The sequence below is a fragment of the Salvia miltiorrhiza genome, chromosome 7 (genome assembly GCF_028751815.1).
Source record: "Salvia miltiorrhiza cultivar Shanhuang (shh) chromosome 7, IMPLAD_Smil_shh, whole genome shotgun sequence".
NCBI lineage: Eukaryota > Viridiplantae > Streptophyta > Magnoliopsida > Lamiales > Lamiaceae > Salvia > Salvia miltiorrhiza.
The window spans coordinates 25286125-25313536 of NC_080393.1; the positions used below are offsets into that span (position 1 = coordinate 25286125).

General features: G+C 36.9%; 2 protein-coding genes across 2 annotated transcripts; both read right to left on the reverse strand.

Annotated features, from left to right (window-relative positions):
- Window positions 1-15122: 15122 nt before the first annotated feature.
- On the reverse strand, window positions 15123-16048 carry LOC130993690 (snakin-2-like). Its single transcript, XM_057918714.1, has 3 exons — window positions 15684-16048; window positions 15556-15601; window positions 15123-15478 (listed from the first exon to the last, which is right to left on the reverse strand). Exons 1-3 carry the CDS (start codon window positions 15780-15782, stop codon window positions 15294-15296), a joined length of 330 nt encoding a protein of 109 aa, XP_057774697.1. The 5' UTR covers window positions 15783-16048; the 3' UTR covers window positions 15123-15293.
- A 3158-nt stretch (window positions 16049-19206) lies between these two features.
- LOC130994009 (uncharacterized) lies at window positions 19207-19680 on the reverse strand. Its single transcript, XM_057919045.1, has one exon. It carries the CDS (start codon window positions 19678-19680, stop codon window positions 19207-19209), a length of 474 nt encoding a protein of 157 aa, XP_057775028.1.
- Window positions 19681-27412: the final 7732 nt, after the last annotated feature.

A 27412-nucleotide genomic window follows, 5' to 3' on the forward strand; every position in this document is an offset into this window, starting at 1 on the left:
TTGTTGGAGAGCTAACATGAAATTACTCTACATTTCTTTGTAATAGAGTAAATCATTGGAGTTCCTCTAATACTATTCCTATAAATTGTACTCCCTCCGTCCACGAAATGAGTACCCATATTTCCTTTTTCGTCCGTCCACGAAATAAGTACTCATTTCCCTTTTTGGCAAATGTACCACACACATCTCTTTAATTAATACACTCAAAAAGTGGGACCCTTAAACTATTCACACTACACTCCATACATTTCTTAAAACCCGTGCCGTTCACAAATGAGTACTCATTTCGTGGACGGAGGGAGTATATTTTATTTTATTTATAATATTTTTAATAATTTTATTAAAATTTATATTCAACTAATTATAATACTCACTCTCCGCCCCATTGATCTTGTCCTGTTTTTCTTTTTGGTTGTCACATTGATCTTGTCATGTTTCTATATTTGATAATGATTTCACACTAACAAACAATATAGTTCAATACTTTTACACAATTTTATTACATTAATTATACTCTTTTTAATAATCGTATGAGAAAAAAATGGGACGAAATATGATTCTTAATTTCCGGTGAAGGAAAAGGAAATTAATTTAACGAATGAATAGAATATAAGATAGTTGCCGACCCATGATCGGCGAGGATAAAATTGGAGCTACATAATGTGAGAGTGCAAAAATATGCATTAGGAAAACGTTTACGACAGTCGAATTCATGGATGTAATTGCACCGCAAATAAAAACTAAGTTGGGCGCAACTACTATTCTAGGACCCATGAATCCACGATGATGAGGTTTGTGTCACAATCAAAAGTAAAGACGCAAAATCCAGTTTTAGCATCATATCGTCACTCCTCAATGTCACCACATCTGCGTCACCAATGACGCACACACACAATTTTACTAAATGAGACAACTATGAGTTGGATTGGATCATCTCCGATTCTCCGACCACAGCTAACACCGCTACCTTTTCTTTTATTGTTGGAGATTACTATGCTACCATCGTCTCATTTTAGTGCAATCAACAATATTACGCGTAAGAATAGTGTGCAGTTGTGTGCGTGTATTAGCTTAAGAGTAGGTGGTTAATGTTCAAAGTCTCATTCTGAATTAAAATTCATTGTAACGTGATCATTATTATTTTATTTTTTTGTGCGTAATTTAATACTCCCTCCGTCCCGTTAATGAAGTCCCCTTTCTTTTGGGCACGGGTATTTAGGAGAGTTAAAATGAATGTAAAAGTAGTAGGGACCACATAATTAGTACTTTATTTAATGTTATTTTATTTACTAATTCAATTAACTAATACAACAAGGAATATAGCAAAATTAAAAAACTGGAAATTAATCAAAATCATTTCCGGTGGTTTCTCCGGCCACCTTCTGGAAATTTTATCTCTCACAGACCACCTTCTCTCTCCGGTGGTCTCTCTCCGGCGATCTCCGGCGGTCTCTCTCCCAGATCTAGCAAAATTGAGTCCGGCGCTGGGCAGAGAACCACCATGGCCAGAGATCTGTCCGCCGCCACCACCAGCGCCCTCTTCCTTCCCTATTCTCTCCCTGTCTCCGGCGACAACCGCACCACCCTCTGTAAATATGCAACCCCACCCCAACAACCAAAACCAGACAATTTTCCCTAAATACCTGCAAATCCCTAAATTATTTGAGCAGATCTGCCCGCGGTGGAAGGCGGCGTAGGAGGAGGCGCGAAGCGGCGGTGGCGTTGGAGTCGGTGAAGACGGAAGCGCGAGGCGGCGGAGACCCGATGCGGAGCGAGGCGGAGCAGGAGGTGTTGGAGGCGGCGCGAGTTGCGTTGGCGGCGGAGACGTGAGGCGGAGCAGGAGGTGTTGGAGTCCGGCGCAGTGGTGGTAGAGGCGGTGAAGGTGGAGAGGTGGGAAGCGGTGGAAGAGGATGGCGGTGGAGGAGATTGAGAGAGAAAATAGAGAGAGGCAGTGGGGTTGAGACGAGAGAGAGAGAGGAGAGAGAGAGAGAAAAAAGCAAATGGGTATAAACACTTAATTAAATGCTTAATTGAGTCCTAATTATTGCCAAAAAAGGAAAGGGGACTTGTTACATGGGACGGCTCAAAAAGGAATACGGGACTTGAATATTGGGACGGAGGGAGTAATAATAATAATAATAATAATAATAATAATAATAATAATAATAATAATAATAATGAGCAGTTGAAGTGCATTTCAATTTCAAAATAGCGCCCAACGCTAATTTGCCGTCTCCATTGAAGATGGTCTAAATAAAGCTATTTTTCAATTGGGAAATTTGCACCTAAATACACAAACTTTGCCGAAAATCCATATTTGACGCGAAGTTAGGAATTTACATTTTAATACACCAATTTAAGAAGTTGTTCAATTTTGACACATTTTTCAATTCCGGCGACCGGCATTCTGACGTGGACGCCGGAATGCCAATGTCGCAGCCACGTCACACACACACACACACACTCCACTCTCTCTCTCTCACACCCCACTCTCTCTCTCTCTCTCTATACACGTCACCTTCCCCCTTCTCTCTCATCACTCTCGCCGCCCTCCACCCTCTTTCTCCCTACCTCTCTTCCCTCTTCTCTCCTGCCGGCGCCGCCGCCTTCCATTCCCGGCGAAATCGCCACCAGCTGCCACCACCACCTTCTTCCCCTCATCAAACTCACTCAAATCCCGTTCTTTCATTCTCAAAACCGAACCAGATGAAGTAACTCATGAAACTCTCCCCTTTTTCTCTCAATTTCCCGTCGACAGACGGCCGGCGAGTGCCGCCGCCGCTCTCTCTGTCTTTCCTTCCTTCCCCCGACTCTCACTCTCTCGCTCGTCCCCCTTATCTCCTCCCTCACAAAAATCCCCAAATCCACAAATCACTCTCTCTAAATCCCTAAACCCTCTTTCTCCTACGATTTCCGGCAAGGTTACCGCCGGACTTGCCCCCTCTGCTCCAGCCGACAGCAGCAGTCAGCCGGACCGCCGCCATCGCCGCCTCCCTCATCCTCGCCTCTGCCCTTCTCATTGATAGACGAACAGCAGCAGCCATCGGCCACCACCGCCGTCGACCTCACCCTCTCTGGACCGTCGGTCGACCTCAAAGGCTGAGGCCGCCATCGCTCTCTCCGCCGAACAGCCCCGCTGTCCAGTTGCCTCCCCTCACTCTCTCTCTATCGACGGTGGTGGTGGGAAATCAGGTTGGTTTGGTTGGTGGAGGTGGCGGGTGCGCCGCTGTTCTGGGGAGGGGGAAGTGGCTGACGGCGGGAGGGAGGGTTTGTGGTTGTGGGGCTCGACGGCGGTGGTGCGACGCAGTTCTGGGGAGGGGGAAGTGGCTGACGGCGGGAGGCTGGGCTCGGCGGCGGTGGTGCGACGCGGTTCTGGGGAGCGGGAGGGTCCGACGGGGGGGAGGGGAGAGAGGTGACGTGTAGAGAGTGAGAGAGAGTGGGTGTGTGACGTGGCTGCGACATTGGCATTCCGGCGTCCACATCAGAATGTCGGTCGCCGGAATTGAAAAATGTGTCAAAATTGAACAACTTCTTAAATTGGTGTATTAAAATGTAAAATCCTAACATCGCGTCAAATATGGATTTTCGGCAAAGTTTGTGTATTTTGGTGCAAATTTCCCTTTTCAATTCTATGTTGATTTTTGTTTTTCAGTTTCAATTTGATTTTTGACACGTCTATCAAAAACTAAGGGGGGTGTATTCGTTGTGAATTTCCGCAGACTTTAAAAAGTCCATGGAATTTAAATTCCATGGAATTCACATAGATTCCAGACGACTTTCAAAGAATTCGTGGTTGGATTTCACCCCGATTTTTACTGATTTTCGAAGACTTTACGGGATAATTTTGGAATTGAATTCCATGAAACCAGCGCCCGCTAGAAGAGACCCAGCGCCCGCGGAGTCCCAACACCCGCTGAAAACCCAGCGACCGCTGCGTTCCAGCGAGCGCTGGAAACCCATTCAAACATAGAGTTAACACATTCAACATCTCAGCTTTAGTTTTGTGCTTCCAATAATCTCAAAATCATGAGCACTTTCACTCTCGCTTTGCTTCTTTTCGTCACCATATGGAGCTCACGAGTAGCAGCATTATCATCTACTGACAATTTTCTTGAATGTCTGCATAAAGAATTCAACAACTACTCTTCCATCTCCAACAAAGTCTACACCCCAATCAACGCTTCTTACTCTTCCACCTTGCGTTATTCCATCCATAATATGAGATTCGCGTCGGATTCCACTCCAAACCCTCCGTAATCGTCACCCCGGAACACGAATCCCAGATCCCGCCGCTCCTCTGCTGCACCAAACTGAGCGGTCTGCATATCAGAACTCGAAGCGGCGGACATGACTACGAAGGGCTGTCGTCTTACGCATCACAAGTCCCGTTTCTGATCCTCGATTTGATCAATCTCAGGGAGATAACAATCGACGTCGAGCACAAAACTGCTTGGGTTGGCGGCGGCGCTATCATCGGCGAGCTGTATTACAAGATCGCGGAGAAAAGTCCGGTGCTAGGCTTTCCCGCCGGAATCGGCCCTGCCGTAGGCGTTGGCGGGCATTTCAGCTCTCCACTTTGCTTGTTTCCTTTGCCATGGCTTCTAAAATAATTGTCAGTGGCAATTATAAGTTTCAACATGCATTCCCTAAAGATGTAGCTTTTGAAGCTAGAGCTGCACTTTTCTCATTTTTGGATTACACATCTCATGTGTTGCTGTTGGTGACTAAAAACCAATACGAACATGCAATTAGCTCTGTTGTATCTGTTAGGAATTCCCACACAAAAAGAGATAAAGCAGATCATGTCAGTGAACCTTCTGACCTATCATATCCGAAAGAGACTTTGGTTGCATCTCGAAGTATCACCGCGGCAACCCAGCGGCCGCTGGGAATTGCTGAGTTCCAGCGCTCACTGGCTTCTTGGCCGCGGGCGCTGGAACTCAGCGCTCGCTTAAAACTTCATGGATTTCAATTCTCGTGGTTCTTGGCCGGATTTCGTCGTGTGTATTTTTTGGATGAAATCCATGAAAGTCATTCCGGATTTTAAGTCAATGGAATAACGAATACACCTATATTTGTATGGATTTTAAAAAGTCTTGAACGAATACACCCAGATTTATATGGACTTTTAAAAGTCTTGAATGAATATAATACACCCAGATTTCTGCAGACTTTTAAAAGTCTTGAACGAATACACCCAGACTTTTAAAATCCATAGAAATCCATCAAATTCCACAACGAATACACCCCCTAAATAAAAGAACATTACATCTAAATATGTTGCTAAATACTTATTCACGACACCTTTCATGATAACACTAAGTTATAAGAAATTGGTTGACTGTATTGTAAGTGATATAAGAATTTCATTTTTATTAATTATTGAGGATAAACAAGAGAGTTGTGTGGGTTCATAACTTCAAGTCTTCATATATTAATTACATACTCCATTTGGTAAATAAGAAATAATACTGAAAGTTAAAATTGGAAGGTTGAATTATAAACTTACCAGAAATAGAATTATCTATTTTTTGTAAGTGGACTAAAATGAAAGAATGAAAAAATGAATTATAAATTTCCTCTAAAAAGGAATTATAAATTGACGCCACTACTGAAAATAGAGATATAAAGATATATATACTCACACCATTCCATAAGAGTGTGCATGGTTGTTGGTGGCACATATTTTAATAAATGTTAAGTGCGTTATTATTAGTGAAAAAAGTGGCTCACTTTTATTAGTTGAAGAAATGATCTAAAAAAGGAAAGTGCACATTCTCATGGGATGTTCCAAAATAAAAATAAGTGCACAGTGTGTGTGTGTGTGTGTAAACATACAAATAGAAATCTTTGTATGTTTGATCAAATTTTGGTTCCTGATGCTGTGCTCTGGATTTTCGAACAAACATAATAAAATTATGAACAACAAGATAAAATATTTGAATTTTTCTTGGTGACATAAAATACTTAGCACAAACCATTTCGAACACACATAATAAAATTACGAATATCTAAATAAAAATATTCGAATTTGTTTGACTGATATAAAGAAAAAGGAATTTGCCTCTCCTCATGAGTTCGTCAAAGCTTATGCCACGCACCTCAAGCGGTCCAACAAAGATGGAGCTTCATGAGTGGACCGACATCATGAAAATTGGTGTCCTCATAGAACTTGCTCCTTATGATCCCGACTGGTACTACATCAGTGCCGCTTCCATGGCTAGGAAGATATACCTCAGGGGAGGTATTGGTGTTGGCTCCTTCAAAAGAATTTACGGAGGGAGCAAGAGGAACGAAAGTCGCCCGCCTCACTTTGGCAAGAGCAGTGGTTCTGTTGCTCGTCGCATCCTTCAACAGTTGCAGAACGTGAACATTGTCGAGATGGAACCAAGAGGTTGGAGAAGAATCGCATCCAATGGCCGGAGGGATCTCGACCAAGTTTCTGGCATAATTATTGTTGTGGCACCTTGAGTTGCACTCGCCCATCTTTACCTTGTTGGCTTTGTTCTCAGAGTAAAAACCTGAAATGATTTTGGGTTGAAATAGAAATCTTTGTATGTTTGATCAAATTTTGGTTCCTGATGATGTGCTCTGGATTTTCGAACAAACATAATAAAATTACGAACAACAAGATAAAATATTTCACTTTTTCTTGGTGACATAAAATACTTAGCACAAACCATTTCGAACACACATAATAAAATTACGAATATCTAAATAAAAATATTCGAATTTGTTTGACTGATATAAAATATTTTACATCTGACCTTTTTGAAGAGGCCTAAAAAAATTATGAACATATAAATAAAAGTATTGTACAGATAAGTAATGAAAATATTTTACATTTGAACATTTATGTATCTTTAGTTAGTTATTTTAAGCAATTATTGACGTAATTTTAATTAAAACTTCAATAACTAATTTTAGCAAAAAAATAAATAAGATAAACTAAATAGCTGACTTAAACAAAACTACAATAGTAACTAAGTATAACAAATAAACAAAATAAAGGAAAAACAAGAAGTGAGTCGTATTTGTTGGATAACAAACTATATTTTAGGAATCTACTAAATCTTACCAAATATATAATCGGCTGAATCTCATTCAATTGTAGAAAAAATCGGTTATAATTAATGTATGATTATATTTTTGACCTTTTCGAATTAAAATGCATAAACAATTCCTTAATTATTTCAGCCCTTGGATGAATCAAAATAAAGGCTCTAGATTCATTCTCTATTCTCTACATATTTGTCATTCTCTATTGAACCTTTCTCTCTCTCTCTCTCTCTCTCTCTCTATATATATATATATATATATATGTATATATATATATATAGGGTTAAGATCAATGAAGAATTTCCTATGTATTAAGAATAAAGAATAAATATATACCCTAGATTACTAGAAATCCTACGGTGAAGATCAAAACAAATTAGAAACTTCTCATCACCCATTTTGTGTTTTCACACGGTGGAAGGGTAAAAATGAGTTTTTGTCCCACCGAATCACCTCCATTCAAAATCAAATCCCATCAATTTCGACTTCCATATTCAACGATATCTCCGTTTCGATCATTGCCTTCACTATTCTAGGTTTTCTCAAATACAATCGGAACGAAGATTTTCTCTTCTCCTGCGCCAAGGACCACGCATAGGGGTGAAGCAAAATACCGAAAAATCGGAATACCGCACTTACCGTACCGAAAAAATACCGAAAATACCGAAATTTCGGTATACCGAAAATTTCAGTACTGTATTAAACCGTACCGAAGATTTTCGGTACGGCAACGGTATCATTTTCCTCATACCGCGGTATACCGATACCGCGGTATATGCCGAAAAACCGGTATATACCGTTGTTTAGGTATATACCACCGGTATATACCGATAGTATATACTGAAAAAATTCGTAAGCCGTCGGAATCAATTATATATATATATATGTATGCCGTCGGAATCAATTATTTTTTTCTTTGTTGAAGATGTGGAGTTTAATTGTTAGAAAGTTATTTGTATTTGTTTAATGAAATTTCAATATGTACAAATATACGGTATATCTTAATGGTTTGGCAATTTAGGCATGAAACGATATAACAATAATTTCGGTAATACCGTAAGGTATGGTGTACCGACTTTCGGTATGGTATACCGCACTATCGGTACGACAACGGTATGAAAATTCTCATACCGAAATTTTCGGTATGCCGATCTTCGGTATACCGAAAAGTACGGTACGGCAATGGTATGAAAATTCTCATACTGCAATTTACGGTATGGTATACGGTATGACGAAAAATTTTCGGTATACCGTACCGATCCACCCCTAACCACGCATCCACCGTCTGTCTAGTTCGCCGACAATGGCGAGTGCCTAAGAACTTATACCACGGTCACAATGGCGTTGTTTGGACCTGCGACATCTCCAGTATCATCTATTTTTCCCTTATTTTCGTCGATTTCTAGACATTTTCATCGTTTTCAATGTCTGGCGGGGATTTATGCGACTTTGAGATTTTATTGGGTTTTTGGTGTTAGTGGATGGATAGGTGAATTTGTTTTAGCTGTAAGCTCGTAAGTTAGTGGATGATGGGTGAATTGTCTTTCTAGTTTGAGGAATTTTAACTTTTTTCTTTTTTTCTACAAATAGTTATTCGGTAATCCATATGTTGTGAATTAATTCATATAATTTGTTGGTTTATTCGATTATTAACTAGCATAATATCAGTTGAAGTCATATCGAATAAACCAACAAATTATATGAATTAATTCACAACATATGGATTACCCAATAACTATTTGTAGAAAAAAAGAAAAAAGTTAAAATTCCTCAAACTAGAAAGACAATTCACCCATCATCCACTAACTTACGAGCTTACAGCTAAAACAAATTCACCTATCCATCCACTAACACCAAAAACCCAATAAAATCTCAAAGTCGCATAACTCCGCGCCAGACATTGAAATCGATGAAAATGTCTAGAAATCGACGAAAATAAGGGGAAAATAGATGATACTGGAGATGTCGCAGGTCCAAACAACGCCATTGTGACCGTGGTATAAGTTCTGAGGCACTCGCCATTGTCGGCGAACCAGACAGACGGTGGATGTGTGGTCCTTGGCGCAGGAGAAGAGAAAATCTTCGTTCCGATTGTATTTGAGAAAACCTAGAATAGTGAAGGCAATGATCGAAACAGAGATATCGTTGAATATGGAAGCCGAAATTGATGGGATTTGATTTTGAATGGAGGTGATTCGGTGGAATAAAAACTCCTTTTTGCCCTTTCACCGTGTGAAAACACAAAATGGGTGATGAGAAGTTTCTAATTTGTTTTGATCTTCACCGTAGGATTTCTAGTAATCTAGGGTATATATTTATTCTTTATTCTTAATACATAGGAAATTCTTCATTGATCTTAACCCTATATATATATATATATATATATATATATATATATAGGGGAGGGCTATTCAGAAAACTCCTCTTAGACTATAAATTATAAACTAATTAAAATGTATGAATTATATGTAGAACACCCATGAATCCGCTGTGTAAATGTATGAATCATGAAAATTAATTTTTTTGCTACCTATGAGATTCGAACTCATGACCATGAATTATTCCAACAAGGTGATGAATTAACCGTAGATCTTGATGATCCAAGGGCTGAAAATGGTTCCTATTTTATAGTCTATCTTTGATTTTTATTTTAGCCTTCCCCTATATATATATATATATATATATATATATATATAGAGAGAGAGAGAGAGAGGGGGGTTGGGTTGAAATAAAAATCACCCTTAAGATAAGAAATGTAGAACTAATCTACACCATTAATCAATTGTAATTTAACGGCTACAATTAATTGCTTTAAATATGTGATTTATTAATAAATAAAACAATAATTAAATGAGAAAGGGTCAAAAAGTGATCACATAAAAGATAGTGCCGAGAATCTAGGTGGAGTTAAAACAAATGGGTTTTCACTCTTCATGCCATAAACTAAACTCCATAGCCGTCATTTTCAATTCTCCTTTGCAAAAATTACATGAATTCCTTCATTATTATTCACCAAGAGAAAATGAATTGACCAAATCCACTTCGAAGAATCAAAACACCGAAAAATATTTTTTTGATTTGGTGTTAGATCTTCATGTGCGTGCAGATTGATGGTTCTTCGTGTGTAGGTATACTCCTAGGTTTTTTTTTATCTGAAAACAAAAATTGTAGAACTAATATGCACATAAGCATAAATTCATATGCACTACAGTACATAATAAACAGCACGAAACTATCATACAAGAAGGATACATTGAATTCTTTAATTTATAACACAATAACAACAAATTCAATAATTCACATAAGAAACTAACCGATCTCCATCATTTTGAATGCTAATGGAAGAACAATCAATTAAAATGAAAACATAAAGAAAGAAGAAGACACTGATTTAAAAACCGTAGATGAATATTTTAAAGCCATCAAAACCGACACTAACATAATAGTTAATTAGTCATTAACATATTTAACCCCACGTTAATTATAAGAAAAGAAATAATACAAAAAAAATAATTAATATCAGCCATTAACTTTACAAAAATAAATGGACAAGATTAGTTATGCGTTCTTACCATAAGAATGGTTTTTATTTGAACCCTTCACTCTCTCTCTCTCTCTCTCTCTCTCTCTCTCTATATATATATATATATATATATATATATATATATATAGGAGAGGGCTAAAATAAAAACACTTTTTAAAATATAAAATATAAACAATTTTCAACCTTAGATCATTAAGATTTACAGTTGATTCGTAACCATGTTGGATGAATTTGTGGTCATGAGTTCGAATCCCAAAGGTAACAAAAATTTATTTTTCACAATTCGTAACCCTGTTAGATGAATTCATACGTGTTCTACATAAAATTCGTACATTGGAAAAAGTTTTTATTTTTATTTTAAGAAGTGTTTTCACGGTGTGTGTGTGTGTATATATATATATATATATATATATATACGGGGAAGTTCTATGGAAACACAAAGATAGGCAGAGAAAGGAGATATGATCTCGTTCGTTGATTTGATGAAATTTGACGATAGTAAATCAATCCCATTACTGGCTTGATATTTTACTCATTTGTCTAACCGTAGGTTACCTTAATTATATGTAATCAAATCTACTTTATTATAGAAAATTAGATATGCAAATACGTTTGTTGCATTAAATCATAAACAAAGATTACATAGAGAGAAAAGCTAGAGATCCCCCGCTGCAGAAATTTCTTTTTCCATTGAAGAAAACCCCAGACATTGAATGTCTAATATGGATTTTGAAGGTATGTTCATGGAGTCGAATTTAAAAGTTTGAAGTTGAATAAACTCTCTGCACTTCTTCTTGAACACCAATCTCTGCACGTATATCGAACCTTCATGCACTTCTTCTTGAACACCCCTCTTTGCACGTATGAACGAAAGTAGTTGTTCAAGCAAAGTTGCCGGCGCTAGCCACCCTCGTCTCCCTCTCCTTTTTATTCTCTCCACCCTCTCTCTCTATCCCTCACGCCAAGCACGCACCCCCTAGACTAGAACACCCCTCCCATGTGCCCTCTCTCTCTCTCTCTCCTCACCCCATCGCCGCCGTCGTCGTTGCTCCTTCCACAACCAGTGTTTGGGGTTTGGGGAATGGGGGGGGTGTTTTTCTTAGATCTATGGCGCAGCGGCAGAAAGCCACCCACCGCCGCTCCACGAGACGTGGCTTCCCTTCTCGCCGCCGCCATGCCCTAGACCCCAAATCAGACACCACCGCCTTCCTCCCCCCTCGTTTTTCGGCCTCCCTCCTTATTCCCTCTGCAAATCAGATGGCCACCGCCTTGTTTTAGGAGTTGGTGGTCGGGAGGGTTTGGGGAAGGGGGGTAGGTTTGGGGGGTGTTTGGGGATGGGGGTAAGTTTTTTTTTGTGAATTAATTTATTAATAAATTATTATATTTTAATAAAATAAGATTAAAAAAATAAAACAATGACATGTCATAGGTGTTTGCCATGTCATCTCGCCGGATTTTTTAATTTTGGGAACATTAAGAGCAAATTCTTATTCATGTATTCCTAAGCCGAATTTAAAGGTCGTGAGAAAATCGCGAAAAATCCAAAACCTTTTTAATTTTACGGCAATTAACCCTTTTAATTGATGGAATTCTAATTTTGTATTTAGGTTATGTGTGTTAATCGTGGACACACGTTCATCATATTCATATACACATTACTAGGTGCGATCTTTCCTCTCTAAATTCTTATATTATGTGGTTATTATTTTAATCTTTACTTTGTTTAGTTGTGCACTTGAAACTTGTTTTTAAAGCCTTGAGCTTAATATGATTAGAAAATATCAATCTGGATATTAAAATGCACTAATAAGGAAAAAGTTGAACAATTGATCCAATCTCAGAAGGGTGCTATAAAGAATTTTTTTTTCTCAAAAGAATCTCAAGTAGGTGAAAAGTCAGTTGATTCTGAAAAATTAAATGAAATTAATGTTGAACAAATAGAAAATGTGACTGATGATAATAACAAGAATAATACAAATAATTCAGACTATTTGGAACATAATTTAGATAAGATTTCAGGTGGGAAGAACGGAAATGATAATGTTAAGCAAAATTATTCAATTTTAATTGATATATATGATCCAAGAAGATGAGATTCTCTTGATAAAAATTTGATTGATAATTTAATAGTAAATGGTCCTAAAAATGACTTGACTATAGTAAAAAGCCCCAAAGATAATTTTTTCTCAAATATTCTCTTCAACTTTCTATACAAGATACTTGTCCAATGGTAAAACTTGTGATAGAGATTGACTAGTCTACTCAAAGGAGCTTGACAAAGTTTTTTGTTTTTGTCGTAATTAAGATATTCAAAAAGGGTAATGGAAAGGGTAATTTAGTAAATGAAGGCTTTAAAGATTGCTCTCATCTTAGTTTTAGACTTAAAGAACATGAAACAAGTGCTGATGAACATGTATTGAGTATGACAACTTTGTGTGACCTTCGATATAGATTGCAACAAAATGAAACAATTGATAAAGTTGCTCAAGAAAAACTTAAGAAAGAAAAGGAATACTGGAAATGTGTAATCACTAGAATTATTGTTATTGTGAAATATCTTGCAAAACATAATCTAGCATTTAGTGGAAAAAAAGGAAAAGCTATATCAAACTAGCAATGAAATTTTTTTGGGTTTGATTGAAATGTTGGCTAAGTTTGATCCTGTGATGAAAGAGCATGTTAGTCGTATTTGTAGTGGAAAAATGCATCATCATTATCTGAGTCATGATATTCAAAATGAGATGGATATTGTTAATTTCTTTTAAGATTAGATCTGTTGTTATTAAATTTATAAAATTTACAAAACATTTTTCTTTGATGTTGGATTGTACGCCTGACGCTAGTCATCTAGAACAAATGACCTTAATTTTGAGGTGTGTTAATAACTCTTTTGAAATAAAAGAATATTTTGTTGAATTCTTGCAAGTTGATGATACCACTGGTCAAGGACTTTTTCAAGTGTTAGAAGATGTTTTGAAATCTCGTGATCTTGAGATAGATAATGTTAGGAGTCAAGGATATGATAATGGATCTAACATGAAAAGTAAAAATTAAGGTGTGCAAAAAAGACTCTTAGATGTGAATCCTAGAGCTTTCTATACTCCATGTGGCTGTCATTGTCTTAATTTGATTTTGTGTGATATTGGAAATACTTATGTGAAGGTAAGGATTTTTTTTGGAATAGTCCAACGCATTTATACTTCATATATATTGTATATCAAACTATTGCATCACTGGATAAGAGATTTGAACAATATGAGTTATATGAGAATGTCCTTGGTCTTTTGTTCAACTCTGAAAAGTTGCAGTCACTTGATAATATTAAACTCCAAACTTGTTGCAATCACTTTGAAAATGCTCTTAGAAGAGGTGATGTATGAGATATTGATGAAAATGATTTGTTTATTGAGTTAAAATTGTTTATAGAGCTTTTACCCAAGTAAAAATTGGGAGTAATAAATATATTAATTTATCTTAAACGATTTAATTGCTTCCCAAATACAATGATTGTTTATAGAATCTGATTAACAATTCCTATTAATGTTGCTTCTGCAGAAAGAAGCTTTTCAAAATTGAAATTGCTCAATCGCAAGAAAGACAAATGAACTTGCTTTCATGGCGATTGAATGAGATATTTTGGAAGAAATTGATGATGAAAGTATTGTAAATGATTTTGTTTCAAATTTGCAAGTAGAGCAACATTTTTTAAGTAAATAACATAATTTTTTATATATTTATTAAGTAATTTGACAAAAAAATGTATTATTTAATTAAATATTTTTATAATATATATATTTTTTCTCAACTATAAACAGAGGACCCAAATTTAACAATTCACTAATTTTTATGGACGAACGAAAGTAATAATAAACCTGCAATCTTCGCAGATGAGAAGAGTACTATTTTTTGTTTTATTCTTATACATCTGTTTATGAGTCGATTTAAACTCCCTGAACTTGCATGGTGCTCTGGATCTGCTGGATAGCTTTGGAATTGGTAGTTATTCGGGTTCAAAACTGGAGCTGGACTGACCCATATCGTGGCCCAATCTTACAGCCCAATATGCAGTTCTCTTTTGGATTTGCTTTGATACATTTTATGGGGCTATAGGGGTGATATGATACCTGTAAATACATTTTCCAAAATATTTGTTTCTAATGTCGTTTCATCATGTTCGATAACAAAATACAGAGTCTAAGACAATGTAGTAGTATTGTACATAAATATGGCAAGTACATTCCTTTTATTTTGAAAATTTGCCTAAGTCCCAAAGTTGAGAAGATTTTCCAAATTACTTTTATTATTAAAACATAAAATCTCATGTATATCATGTACAATGTCATTTTGATAGCATGATAATGTCATTTCGAGATAGTGTTACCGTAGCTTACGTTGGTCTAATTTAATATTTGAAGCTAAAAATCTTCAAAATTAAGTTCATTACCACATGACTAGCTATCATTATTTACTGTTGGTTCATATAAAAAAGAAACAAAATAGTACAACGTAGTTATGAATGTTTCCTGAAGAAAAGATAGTTTAAATTTCCATATATGCAAAACCAAGCAACACTAGCTATATTATAGAGTTGAATGAAACGAAAATTAGGTAGAAAGCGTAAAATGAAGGGAAGCAAGCAAGATAGGTGAAAAACAAGGTGATATGGTATTGAAAGAGGAGAAAGAGAAAGTTAAGGGCACTTGGTCTTGTTGGCATGAGTGGTCATATCAGTGTAGCAAGTCCCACAAATCTCGCGGTTGCCGTAAGTGCCAGGTGGCACGCACTTGCACCTGAGGCAGCAGGTCCCACATGCTCTGTTGCACAAATTGGGCCTCGAGTGCAACCTGCACCTCGCCTTGCACAGCTGTCCACAATCTGCATTGCAACCAACCATATTACATTAATATTTTCACATCCTTAATGGAATTCCATTGAACACTAGAATACCGCACCAACATAGCTTAAAAGCCTCCTGTTACTGTTACCGCCTTTCACCACCTGAAATAAATTAATTGCAGGGGAAATTAATTAGAGAATATATATATATGAAGTTGCAATTGCATGTATGTGAGAATTGAACCAGAGAGGATTGTTGTCCGGTTTCAACGTGGGTTGATACGAGAGCCAGAGAGAGGAGTAGAAGAGCGGAGACAAGAAGCAGACGATAAAGATAAGCCATCTTAGTAGATCCAGTTTTAATGAAGATGAGACCTAATTTTTGTTTGGAGTTACCTTTCTCCTTTCTCTCCACTGCTTCTAATTTATATAGCCTAGGTCTGGATGACTACTCGTCCCTACCTTTAAAACTGCGATTTTTGATTCATTTATTTATTATCCAACAAAAATAAAGTTAAAAAGAATGCATTCGCCACATTGTTCGCACTAGCAGACCATAATAAACACATATTTTAATGTAATTCAATACTAATGCTTCATTTTATTTTTCGTCTATCAATTAAATATGAAAACTAAGTCAAGTTTTAAATATTTTTTTATCGAGATAATGTTAACTTCTGGCATGTTCTTAAACGATTGAAAAATGATCGTTTCTTTATTAGCATGAGAATTGGACATAATTCACTAGAAAATTTGGCAGTGCACAACTCAATCATTTAAGCACATAAAATCATACTACCCTCCCCTCACAAGGGTGTGCATAATTTTTTATGACAAAAATTTTAATAAAATGTTAAATTAGTACTCCCTCCGTCCCATGAATCTTGACACGTTTGGATTCGGCACGAGAATTAAGGAGTTATAGATTAGTATTTTAAGTGTGTAGTTAATAAAATATAAAAGTGATAAAATAGGAAAGAGAGTAATAAAAGTGATAAAATAGGAGAGAGAATGTAATAATTATTACCCAAAATGAAAACGTGTCAAGATTCGTGGAACGGTCCAAAAAGGAAAACGTGTCAAGATTCGTGGGACGGATGGAGTATATTGAGAGTTGAAAAAATAATTTATTTTATTATAAAATAAAAAATAAAAAAAAGGAATTAATGATGCAATAGTGTCTAAAATATCAAATGCACACTCTTATGGGACGGACGGAGTATGTTTTACATTTATATAATTTTAATTATTATACATTTCCTTTATAAAATAAAAAAATTCCTCCAATTATGATTTTCTGTTATAAAAAGTAACTCTAATTTTCTATTTTCTTCGATTTGTTCGAGCTACTCATAAATTTTACGATTAGATTAACATCCATACCTACTAGTACTACTGGCATAATAAAAATTGAACACGCAATATCCTTTATTTAAATGTACACTGCCTCATATAAACCTCTGCATGCTGCTACTCTGATAACGATGAGATAGGAGTATATCAATTTAAATTTTACATCTATTGGAATGATTATCCGATGACACCGACTTGAGTAAAATAAATAATACTAACTCCGTTTATGATATTATTTCCATTTTATAAATGCTACGAATTTAAAAAATAAATATTGAATACTAGGTTATAATAGTAATATTGTTGTGAGTACAAGTTTATGGATATCACTACTATAAATAAAAGTGGAAACAATATCGTAGACGGATCAAAATGATAAAAATGAAAACAATATCGTGAACGAAGAGAGTAGATAAAATATCTATTATTTAAAATAAATAGATAACCAAAATAAATATTTAATACTTCATCTGTCCCGTAAGATTGTATTACATTTTTCATTTTCGTCCATCCCATAAATATGTACTCCATCATTTTCATATTTTGGGACATGGCTTCAGTTTATCTTTTTAACCACAATCATTTATTTTTACATAATCTCAAAATTATTTTAATTACAATTATTCATTTTCACTCAATATATTATTTATAATTTTTTTCTTAAAATTCGCATTATTCCATATATGATATATTTTTACTGGACGAAGGAAATAGGTAAAAACTAAAATAAAGTAATGAATAAATAATAGATGACCGACTCTGAGTAAAATAAATACTCCTGCTAGATAAAAACCAAAATAAACGCGCAATATCTTATAGCAATTCAAATTAATTTTGCTGTCAAAAAAAAAATTCAAATTAATTTGGATCAGATCACCATTTCTCTGTTACGTCATTTTTCTTGTTTTTTTCTTGAAAAAAGAATAGTACGAATTTGGATTTGAGCCCGACGTGTATTATTTTTTTTGTTTTTGTTTTGAAAAAAAAAAGTACTAGTACAAGTGTGGAGTAAACTCATTATCCCTTCTTTCCATTACAAATGTTTCACTTTCCATAACGAGATGTATCATTATAAATATTTCATTCATTTTTTAATAAAATATCCTCTCTCTATATTTAATATTTAAATAATTTTTATCAGCCTATTTTATCTACTTTTTACATATTTCTTAATCTTTATGTTCAAAATTCAAAAGTAATAAGACATTTGTAATGAAACGGAGGAAATAGTATTTTTTTTTTTTTTGAGAAGAAGATGGAGTAAACTCATAATTGCATGCCTCTTTTAAGGGCGTGTTTGGTAGTAAGTAAGAGTTAATTGTTATTTTAATCGAACTTCATTAATTAATGTTTGCACAAATACATGTAAATCTAATAGTAGTTCATGCAGTGGCCTAACATGTTTCTAGATTAGGTTTGAGAACAAGAATTGGGAGGTGTCCAATCTTGTTAATGAGGTCAAAGGGAGGCTTTGGAGCTGGAACAAAATCTTCCATGTGGTTGATTCCAATGTTCCTTTTACCTTGTGGTGCTCTAACGAGCACGCACCACTTGTATGATGTTTTTGGTACTCCTGGTACCGCCCCAGTTTTTTAATAGATTTTTAATTGATCAAAAAAAAAAAAACATGTTTCTAGATTAATGAGTAAATTTTTTTTTTGAAACCCTAGATTAATGACTAATGATTTTAAAAGAAGGCCGATAAGATTTGAAGTGAAGTTGTGAAATTTTTATGAAGAATTGATAAGCCTCTTGCTTTCCCATCGAACTAACCCCATAAGTTCATAGCTGCTTGAAAAAATTTGTATCTCTTGCCAAAAAAAAAAAATACTCTCTACGTCCACGAAATGAGTATCCATTTGTGGACGACACAAGTTTTAAGAAATGTATTGAGTGTGGTGTTATTGGAATAAAATCTCACTTTTTTAGGGTAGTAATTAAATAATTGTGTGGGGTATACTTATTAAAAAGAAAAAAAAATGGATACTAAATATCCTACATTGAAATTTTAGAAATAAATGGAATAATTAAAAAGTAGAGTAAATAAAGACATGATTCATGGTACGGATGTTGCATTTCATCATGCAGTGGGACAGACAGAGGAGAGGGGAATCCAGCCATATTCCAGTTGGATGGATAAATCAAATCCAAATCCTAATTTTATACAATTAAATTTTTATTGGACCTAAATATCTACTTCCTCGAGATTGAAACGTACAAAAAATCAGATTATACGTTGAAATACATTCTAAACGCACATAGTTGCAATGTAACAGCTAGGGGCGCGACTGATCACTATTTCATAGATTTTACCCCTAATTTGATATCAACACACACACATACTTTTTTTTTTTTTTGATCTGGAAAAGGAAATTAATATTAGAAAAGGGAAAAGGTACCAGAGGTACCGGAAGTTACAAAATGAAGTGAGAGATGTTTTTTGTCATCCACTCCTGAAAGCTCACTTCGCCCTCAAGCAGGTCGAAGATTTTGCTCCAACTCCACAATCTCGCTTTAATACCTCCTACCATCTTGTCAATCTCCCAGCTCTTGCTCTCGAATCTGCTTTCGTTCCTCCCTTTCCAAATAAGCCAAGTGGTGCACGCCCAAAGAGTAGAGAGGAACTTCGAACTGATTTTCCTCGTCCCAAGGTTTGAGAAGGCTTCAAAGTGTGCTTCGACATTGTCGGGTCGAACTGAGTCAACTCCCACCCATTTTTGGATTTCATTCCACACCATTTCTGTCTTCGGGCATCGTAGAAAAATGTGTTGAACTGATTCCTCCTTCTGGCAGCAAGCATTGCAAAAAACTTCCTCTTCTCCAAGAGAGATCCTCCGTTTAACCAAGTTGTCACAGGTAGGCAGTCGATTCCTCATGATTCTCCACATTGTGACTTTCACCTTTTGGGGGGCGCGAATCTCCCATGCTTTGAAAATTGAAGAATTGGGTGTGAAGAGGTGTGATAAACATGGGAGTGAATTGATTTTGGATAATAGAGCTCTGCAAACTCAGTGTGAGCTGGATTCTACTAGTGTAATTTCTCTTCTTCTTCTTCTTCTTCTTTTTTATATCTCGGGAATTACAATCTTGTGAAATTGCACCCTCTTTTTACGACTATAAATTAAGCACGACTAATGGAAGGCAGTTAGCTAAGAGAGATTGGAATGAAATTAAAGGTTTCTTTTTAGGTTAAATATCAATTTTAAACTTTAAATTATTTTTATACTGTTAATTACATTTTAAATTATTGAAAATATTTTTTATCTATAAATTATCAATTTTATATTTATTATACTTCGAAAATTTAACGTAGCTCTTCAAATTGTCATAATATATAAGAAAGATGTGGTCTTGTGTACACCTGGGTGTATCATACAATCGGATTATACCTTCACTTAAACTTTGGCCCGCACCCTGATTTGAGCCCATATCCTAACCCAATCAACATAAATAATACTCTATTCGTCCCACTTGAAATGTCTTGTTTCTTTTCAGCACGGTTATTTAGAAAAATGTTAATTTAAGTTGTGTGGTGTGGTGGTGTAGAAAAGATGATGCGGATCCCAAAATTTTTTACTTTATGAGAATAATTTTTTTCATAAAAAGAAACAAGATATTTAAAGTGGGACAACCAAAAAAAAAAACAAGACATTTGAAGTGGAACAGAGGAAGTACTATTTTAAATACAGATCAACCCGATTTTACGATACACCCAAGTGTACCCTAAATTTTGTGTATAATAAAAATAAAAGGTAAATTAACACGAATATCATATCAGTTAAAAAAAATTAAAGAAAAATTCTCTCTCGGATAAGATATGGGCAAACTTATAATAAAGTGGCACGCGGAACACCTAAAAGTTTACGCCACAATTCCCGGTAATAAATAAACACGAATTTGAAGAGTGAATTTATCTATATACTCTTCCGTCTTAATAATGTCTCAAATTTTATTTTTAAATGTTCTATTTCTAATATTTTGATTTTAAAAAATATATTTTATTTATTCTATATCTCTCTCCTTACCTTTTTCACCATTATTCTCATTTATTTTATTTATATTTTTCTTAATTTGTGTATTCCAATTTTTTTGGGATGTTATAATTGAAACAAAGGAAATTAATAATTAGAGATATCAATTAGATAAATTCATCAAAATTTTAAGTTATCTCTACCGACTTTCTTGCTATTCGATTTAAATTTTTAGGGCTAGAATTTTTGGACCTTAATCCTAAATTTTTGAATTTTAAGCTAACTCGTTGAATTAGTCAAACTTAAAAATTTATGAACATAACAAATAAACTAGGGGTCATTGCCATAAAATACATCAAGTTTGTCAATTTTCTGATTTATATAATCATACTCACCTTTTTTTTGCCAGAAAATGCATGAATTTATAATTTGTTCGCAAAAATCCCACGATGAGTAACTCTGATGAAATCGAAACTTATGTGTCATTTAAGTGTCTTATGTGGCATGAACGTGGCATTTAATTTATATGAGAGTGATGATGATGTGTTGCCACATCCCTCCAACACCACCCACAGACCGCCCCCCTCCCTCTCACCCCTAACCCACCCGACCGTCCCCTTCTTCCCTCTCCCAACCCCACCCAACAGACTGTCCCCCTCCCACACCCACGCCGCCACCACCAGCCCGGCGGAGCCCCTTCCACCAACCCCGCTGCAACCACTCCCCCCCTCCAATCCTCTACAATTGGTTGTTCCCTACAATCCTCCTCATTTTCGATTTTCCCAAAATCGGCGCAGGATTCGATTTCCTCAAAGGATAGCCCTAGAGCTTTATTTTTGGAAGCGGATAATGATTTTGTGGGACGAAGCTCGAGGATAAATGTGGCAGATTTTGAGGGTTTTGGGAGCGGCGGTGGAGGGGGGAAGCTGCTGGCTTTGGGGGCAGAGGAGAAGAGGGATTTGATAACCGCGACGACGGCGGCGACGGAGGAGAGGCGGTCGCAACTGAACGAGGACCACGATGGGTGCTGCTGCTGCTGCGGTGGCAAGGGCGGTGGTGCTGTTGGGTCTGCGGTGGAGGGGGGGCTCTGTTGGCGGGGTTGTCGCAGCTAAAAGAGGACCGCGACGGGTGCTGCTGCTGCGGTGACGGAGGAGGGCGGCGAAGAGGGGAGGGTCTGTTGGTAGAGGAGGGCGGCGGAGAAGAGGCTCTGCTGGCTGGGGAAGGCGGCGATGGCTCTGCTGGTGGAGGAGGGCGGGAAATAGGAGGGTATGTGACTTGTGTGTGTGTGTGTTTGTGAGAGAGAGAGGTGTGTACGTGTGTGTGTGTGTGTGAGAGAGAGAGAGAGAGAGGTGTGTACGTGTGTGTGTGTGTGTGAGAGAGAGAGAGAGAGAGAGAGAGGTGTGTATGTGTGATTTGGCAATTTCGGCAGCCACGTTGGCAATTCTGGCAACCACGTTAGCAATCCGACTGCCACCTCAGATTAATTTGGGCAAAATTGTAAATGATGGGACAATTGGGAACAAATTATAAATTCATGTATTTTCTGGCAAAAAAAAAAAGTGATGATATAAACCAAAAAATTGACAAACTTGATGTATTTTATGGCAATAACCCCAATAAACTAATAGTATATTATTTTGATAATTTTATAGAGTAAAATTTTGAAGTAACCAAAATGAAGCATAAAACACAATTTATGGCCACACATTGAAAAAACATAAATTTGGTCTTTTTATTGATTTGGACGTTTTTACCCTTAATGAGGCGGACCGGTAGGATCAGGCACGCGGGTCGCGTGCCGGGTCGGGTTGGGCACTTATGGCACTATTAGTGCCATAAGTGCCAAGATTTTACTTTGGTTTTATTTTGGATTTCCGTTGGTACTTATGACACTATTAGTGCCATAAGTGTCATACGTGCAACAGAAACAACAATAATAGAATTAAGAAATTATAAATGGATAATCTAAACCCTAAATCGAACATCTAAACTCTAAATGGATAATCTAAACCCTAAATGAAACATCTAAACCCTGTGATGCAGACCAAAGATCGTCGGTGCATGTTCTCGTTGGTCCAGTTACAATCAAGGAGAGCTTAATGATCTTGGTTGAAGAAATCTGGAAACAAGAGTTGAGGAAGCCAGTCGGAGATGGTGGAGTTGGCGAGCAGAGCCCAGGCGTGATTAATCTTATTAAGTGCAGAGCTGACGCGCCAGATCAGAGCTAAGCTCGCCAGAGCTAAAATCGTTGTGCCAGAGAAGGTCTTCAGAGCAGAGTAGAGTGCCAGAGCAGAGCATACTTTCCAGGAGCTGAAGTCCAGAGCAGAGAATACTTTCCAGAGCTGAAGTCCAGAGCAGAGCTAAAGTTTCCAGAACTGGCGTTCTCGCTAGAGCTATGTTTTCCAAAGCTGATCTTTTCAGAGCTGGCGTTCTCGCCAGAGTTGACCAACCCTTGCCGAACAAGTTTCCTTGTTTTTACGTTTCTTTCCTTCATCAAATTAGGTTTAGTTTTGCCTATATATATGGCTGTTGTATGGAACGAAAAATATATCTTATATATTACATCTTATCTTTTATAAAAATTGTGAGTTTTATTATCTCTTGAGAGCTTCGAATTCTTCTTGATTTTGCCAAAGGCGAATTCAATTTATCGACGTAACGGCGAGTTCAACCAATTTTCGTCGGGTGTCATTCATCGTCCCCGAGTTGCTGCATCAACCACACGTTGGGGTTTAGGGATTCGTTCGCCTAGATCATTCCGTGGGTTAGATTCAGAGATTTTGGGATTCCATTCTCCTATCATATCTTTTGTTTATAAAGTCTTCCGTTAACGTGTTCGTCTGAACGGTCTAGCAAAGAATTCATATCATTTGGTATCAGAGCATATCATTTGGTATCACGTATCCAGGTTTCATGTCAGGGTAGACATTTTCTAGGGTTTCTCATATTTTTTTTCAGTGAGTCTATTTCCGTGAGTTCCTTTGTCCATATTTTTGCGTTTTAGGGTTCTGTCTTTTCGGTTTGGGTTCTGTTCGTTTTTTTTTTCAGTCCGTTCTTGAGACAGTATCTGTGCAGCACGTTTTTGAGTTAGTGTCAGTTTTTGTTGGAACGTTCTGTCCTACATATATAATCTGGTTTTCTCGTGTTTTAGGGTTAGACGTTTAATGTTTCAGTCCTTATCTTTTTCGTGTGTCCATATATCTTCCTGTGAGAATTTTCGACCATGCCTAACAAGGAATTTCCATCTAACTGGAGTATTACTGACGCCGATTTGATGTATATGAAGGAAGAGGTGCGGAGAATGGTAAAGGATGCATTTAAGCCTATGCATGAGAAGTTAGAGAGGTTAGATCGACTTCTGCAATATCACCAGAGACCGGCTCGAAATTTTCGAAGGGGTCTTATGAAAGAAGAAACATCTTTCGAGGACGACTTCAAGAATGCTCGTCGACACTTTTATGGCACCAACAACAATAGCAATCAGTGCCAGACTCAGGGCCATTGGAGGTAGTCTCAACCAGTTTCTCGTGGTTCCTCGTCAACAGGGAATCCATGGAAAAAGGAGGCGCCGCCACATGATTACAAGAAGCAGTTCTTTAGGTCTCAGACAGAGGGTGTGAGTTCAGCAAATCGGAGCACTCCGACAGTTTCCGATGGTTGCAATTAAGATAAAAAGTGTTTCATGTATCAGGGATTCGGGCATATTATGAGTGAGAGTTCGAACACAAGTTATGATCATGAGAGATGATCGGGAGGTGGTGACTGCTGGTGAGGAGACCGATCCCGATATGCCAAAATTGGAGAGGCCCAACGAAGAAGTGGCAGTTGTGGTGGATATCAAAGATGAGGCATGTCTGAATCCAAAGGAGTTGGTGGAAATCGATAGAGAGGTTGTTGCTACCAAAGATGAGGCATGTTTGAATCCAAAGGAGTTGGTGGAAATCGATAGAGAGGTTGTTGCTGTCAAAGATGAGGAGTCTAATCTTAAGTTGCTGGAATTGAAGGATTCACGTGAGGAAGTGCGTGAGGAATCTATTCCATCTACTTTGGAAGCAAAGGCTTTGACGCAAGCTAAGGGCGTTGAAAAAGAGCAGCGATGCGATGTTGCCAATAAGTTAGGGATGATCTTGTTACAGCAACCAAAGCTGCAGTGGATGAATGATATTGGAGATACCAAGCTGATGAAGTTGGTGAAAGTTCCGTTTCAAATAGACACGTGTAACAGTGCAGTCTTTTATGATGAAGCGCTGATGCACGCTACATACAAATGGTTGAAGCAACCATGGCTGTTCAGAAGAGAAGTGAAGCATGGCGGTATTTTCAACAACAACTTCTTCATGTTCAAGGTTCAAGAAAAATCAGAGTTAGAGCCGAAGCATCTGGTTTTTGATCCCGGCAAGACGAATGATGGGCAAGAGAGAAAAGCTATGGTCCAACAGTCGTTTCTTGCAAGAAACGAAGATCTGATTTTTTATCCCGGCATTGAATTGATTCTTTGGATTTGAGGACAAATCCTCTTCAAGAGGAGGGGAATGATGCAGACCAAGGATCGTTGGTGCATGTTCCCGTTGGTCCGGTTACAATCAAGGAGAGCCTAATGATCTTGGTTGAAGAAATCTGGAAACAAGAGTTGAGGAAGCCAATCGGAGATGGTGGAGTTGGCGAGCAGAGCCCAGGCGTGATTAATCTTATTAAGTGCAGAGCTGACGCGCCAGATCAGAGCCAAGCTCGCCAGAGCTGAAATCGTTGTGCCAGAGAAGGTCTTCAGAGCAGAGTAGAGTGCCAGAGCAGAGAATACTTTCCAGAGCTGGCGTTCTCGCCAGAGTTGACCAACCCTTGCCGAACAAGTTTCCTTGTTTTTAAGTTTCCTTGTTTTTACGTTTCTTTCCTTCATTAGATTAGGTTCAGTTTTGCCTATATATATTGCTGTTGTATGGAACGAAAAATATATCTTATATCTTACATCTTATCTTTTATAAAAATTGTGAGTTTTATTCTCTCTTGAGAGCTTCGAGTTCTTCTTGATTTTGCCAAAGGCGAATTCAATTTATCGACGTAACGGCGAGTTCAACTAATCCTCGTCGGGTGTCATTCATCGTCCCCGAGTTGCTGCATCAACCACACGTTGGGGTTTAGGGATTCGTTCGCCTAGATCATTCCATGGGTTAGATTCAGAGATTTTGGGATTCCATTCTCCTACCTTTCGTTTATAAAGTCTTCCGTTAGCGTGTTCGTCTGAACGGTCCGGCAAAGAATTCATATCACCCTGCGGGGAAGTGTTTAAAATGGTTCTTTTGGCACTTATGGCACTATTAGTGTCATAAGTGCCAACGGAAATCCAAAATAAAACCAAGTAATAAAATGATGTGTATGGCACTTGCCATAAGTGCCATACGCACAGCGGGCGCTGGCTTTTCCCCGCGAGTGCGCAATTCACCCATAAGCTTCCAGCGGCCGAGTAAAAAGGGCAAATTAGGCATACCACCTAATTAATGGCCATATTTTGATGTTTTAAGATTATGGGCCAAAAATTGATTTTCAATCTTAATTTATAATATATAAGTGAGTACATATATTTGACTACATTGTTTTAATTTTATATTTATAATATACTACTAAAACACACATATATAAGTGTCATTTCAACGTCGACTTACATAATACTCCCTCCTGACCCTCCGTCCACGTTAAGTGTGGTTTTTTTGTCATTTTCGTCCGTCATAATAAGTGTGGTTTTTTCATTTTAGGACATATACTTTTATACTCTTAACTCATTCACACACAATATTTACAAAAAGCGCGTCTCACATACCATTTATTAATTAACTAACAATTCAACTTTGATAGGGCCATTTCTCTACTTTATACAGATCTCCCACTATTTTCTTAAAACTCTTGCCCTCCCATCCACAGTTGACACCACACTTATCGTGGACGGAGGAAGTAATAATAAGTATATATAACTACTTCCTCCCTACACGATATCGTTTCCACTTTGTGGACGACACATGTTTTAAGAAAGTGGTGGATAGTAATTGATAGTACTAATATCTTTAATATTCCTTTCATCCACGATATACATATTTTCCTAAATAATCATCATCTTTTAATTTTTACATCTAAATGTTTTATGTTAAGCGTTAAAAAGTAAAAATATTGAGAATCAAACGTGATGAGTTTAACTTTTAAATATTAAATCAAAATACATTAAAAATATATATATGGAAAAATAAATCTTAAAAACTAATTTAAAAATAAAATAATAAAATTGTGAAACCAAATAATGAATATTTATTGATTAATCAAACAACTCACTAATTTTTGGATAAGCCAACCTTATATAGGTTCGAGCTATTTTAAATCACTCGCAATAAGTTAAGAGGCTATTTGATCATGGATCATTCTGTTGTAAATATATCTTCTAGATATATCTTATGTGTGTTGACCAAGAAACCTAGAGGGAGAATAACACTTGACATCTTCAAGCCGCCGGAGTTGACTGTCTTCCGTTCACACCGGACGTTCACACCGGACGTGTGTGAACGTTCACACCGGACGTTCACACTTGGTTTAACACCTATAAATATAGGTGTATTGTGAACTTCATTGGGCATTCTCTAATCTATTCTCTCGCTTCTCTCAAGTTTAT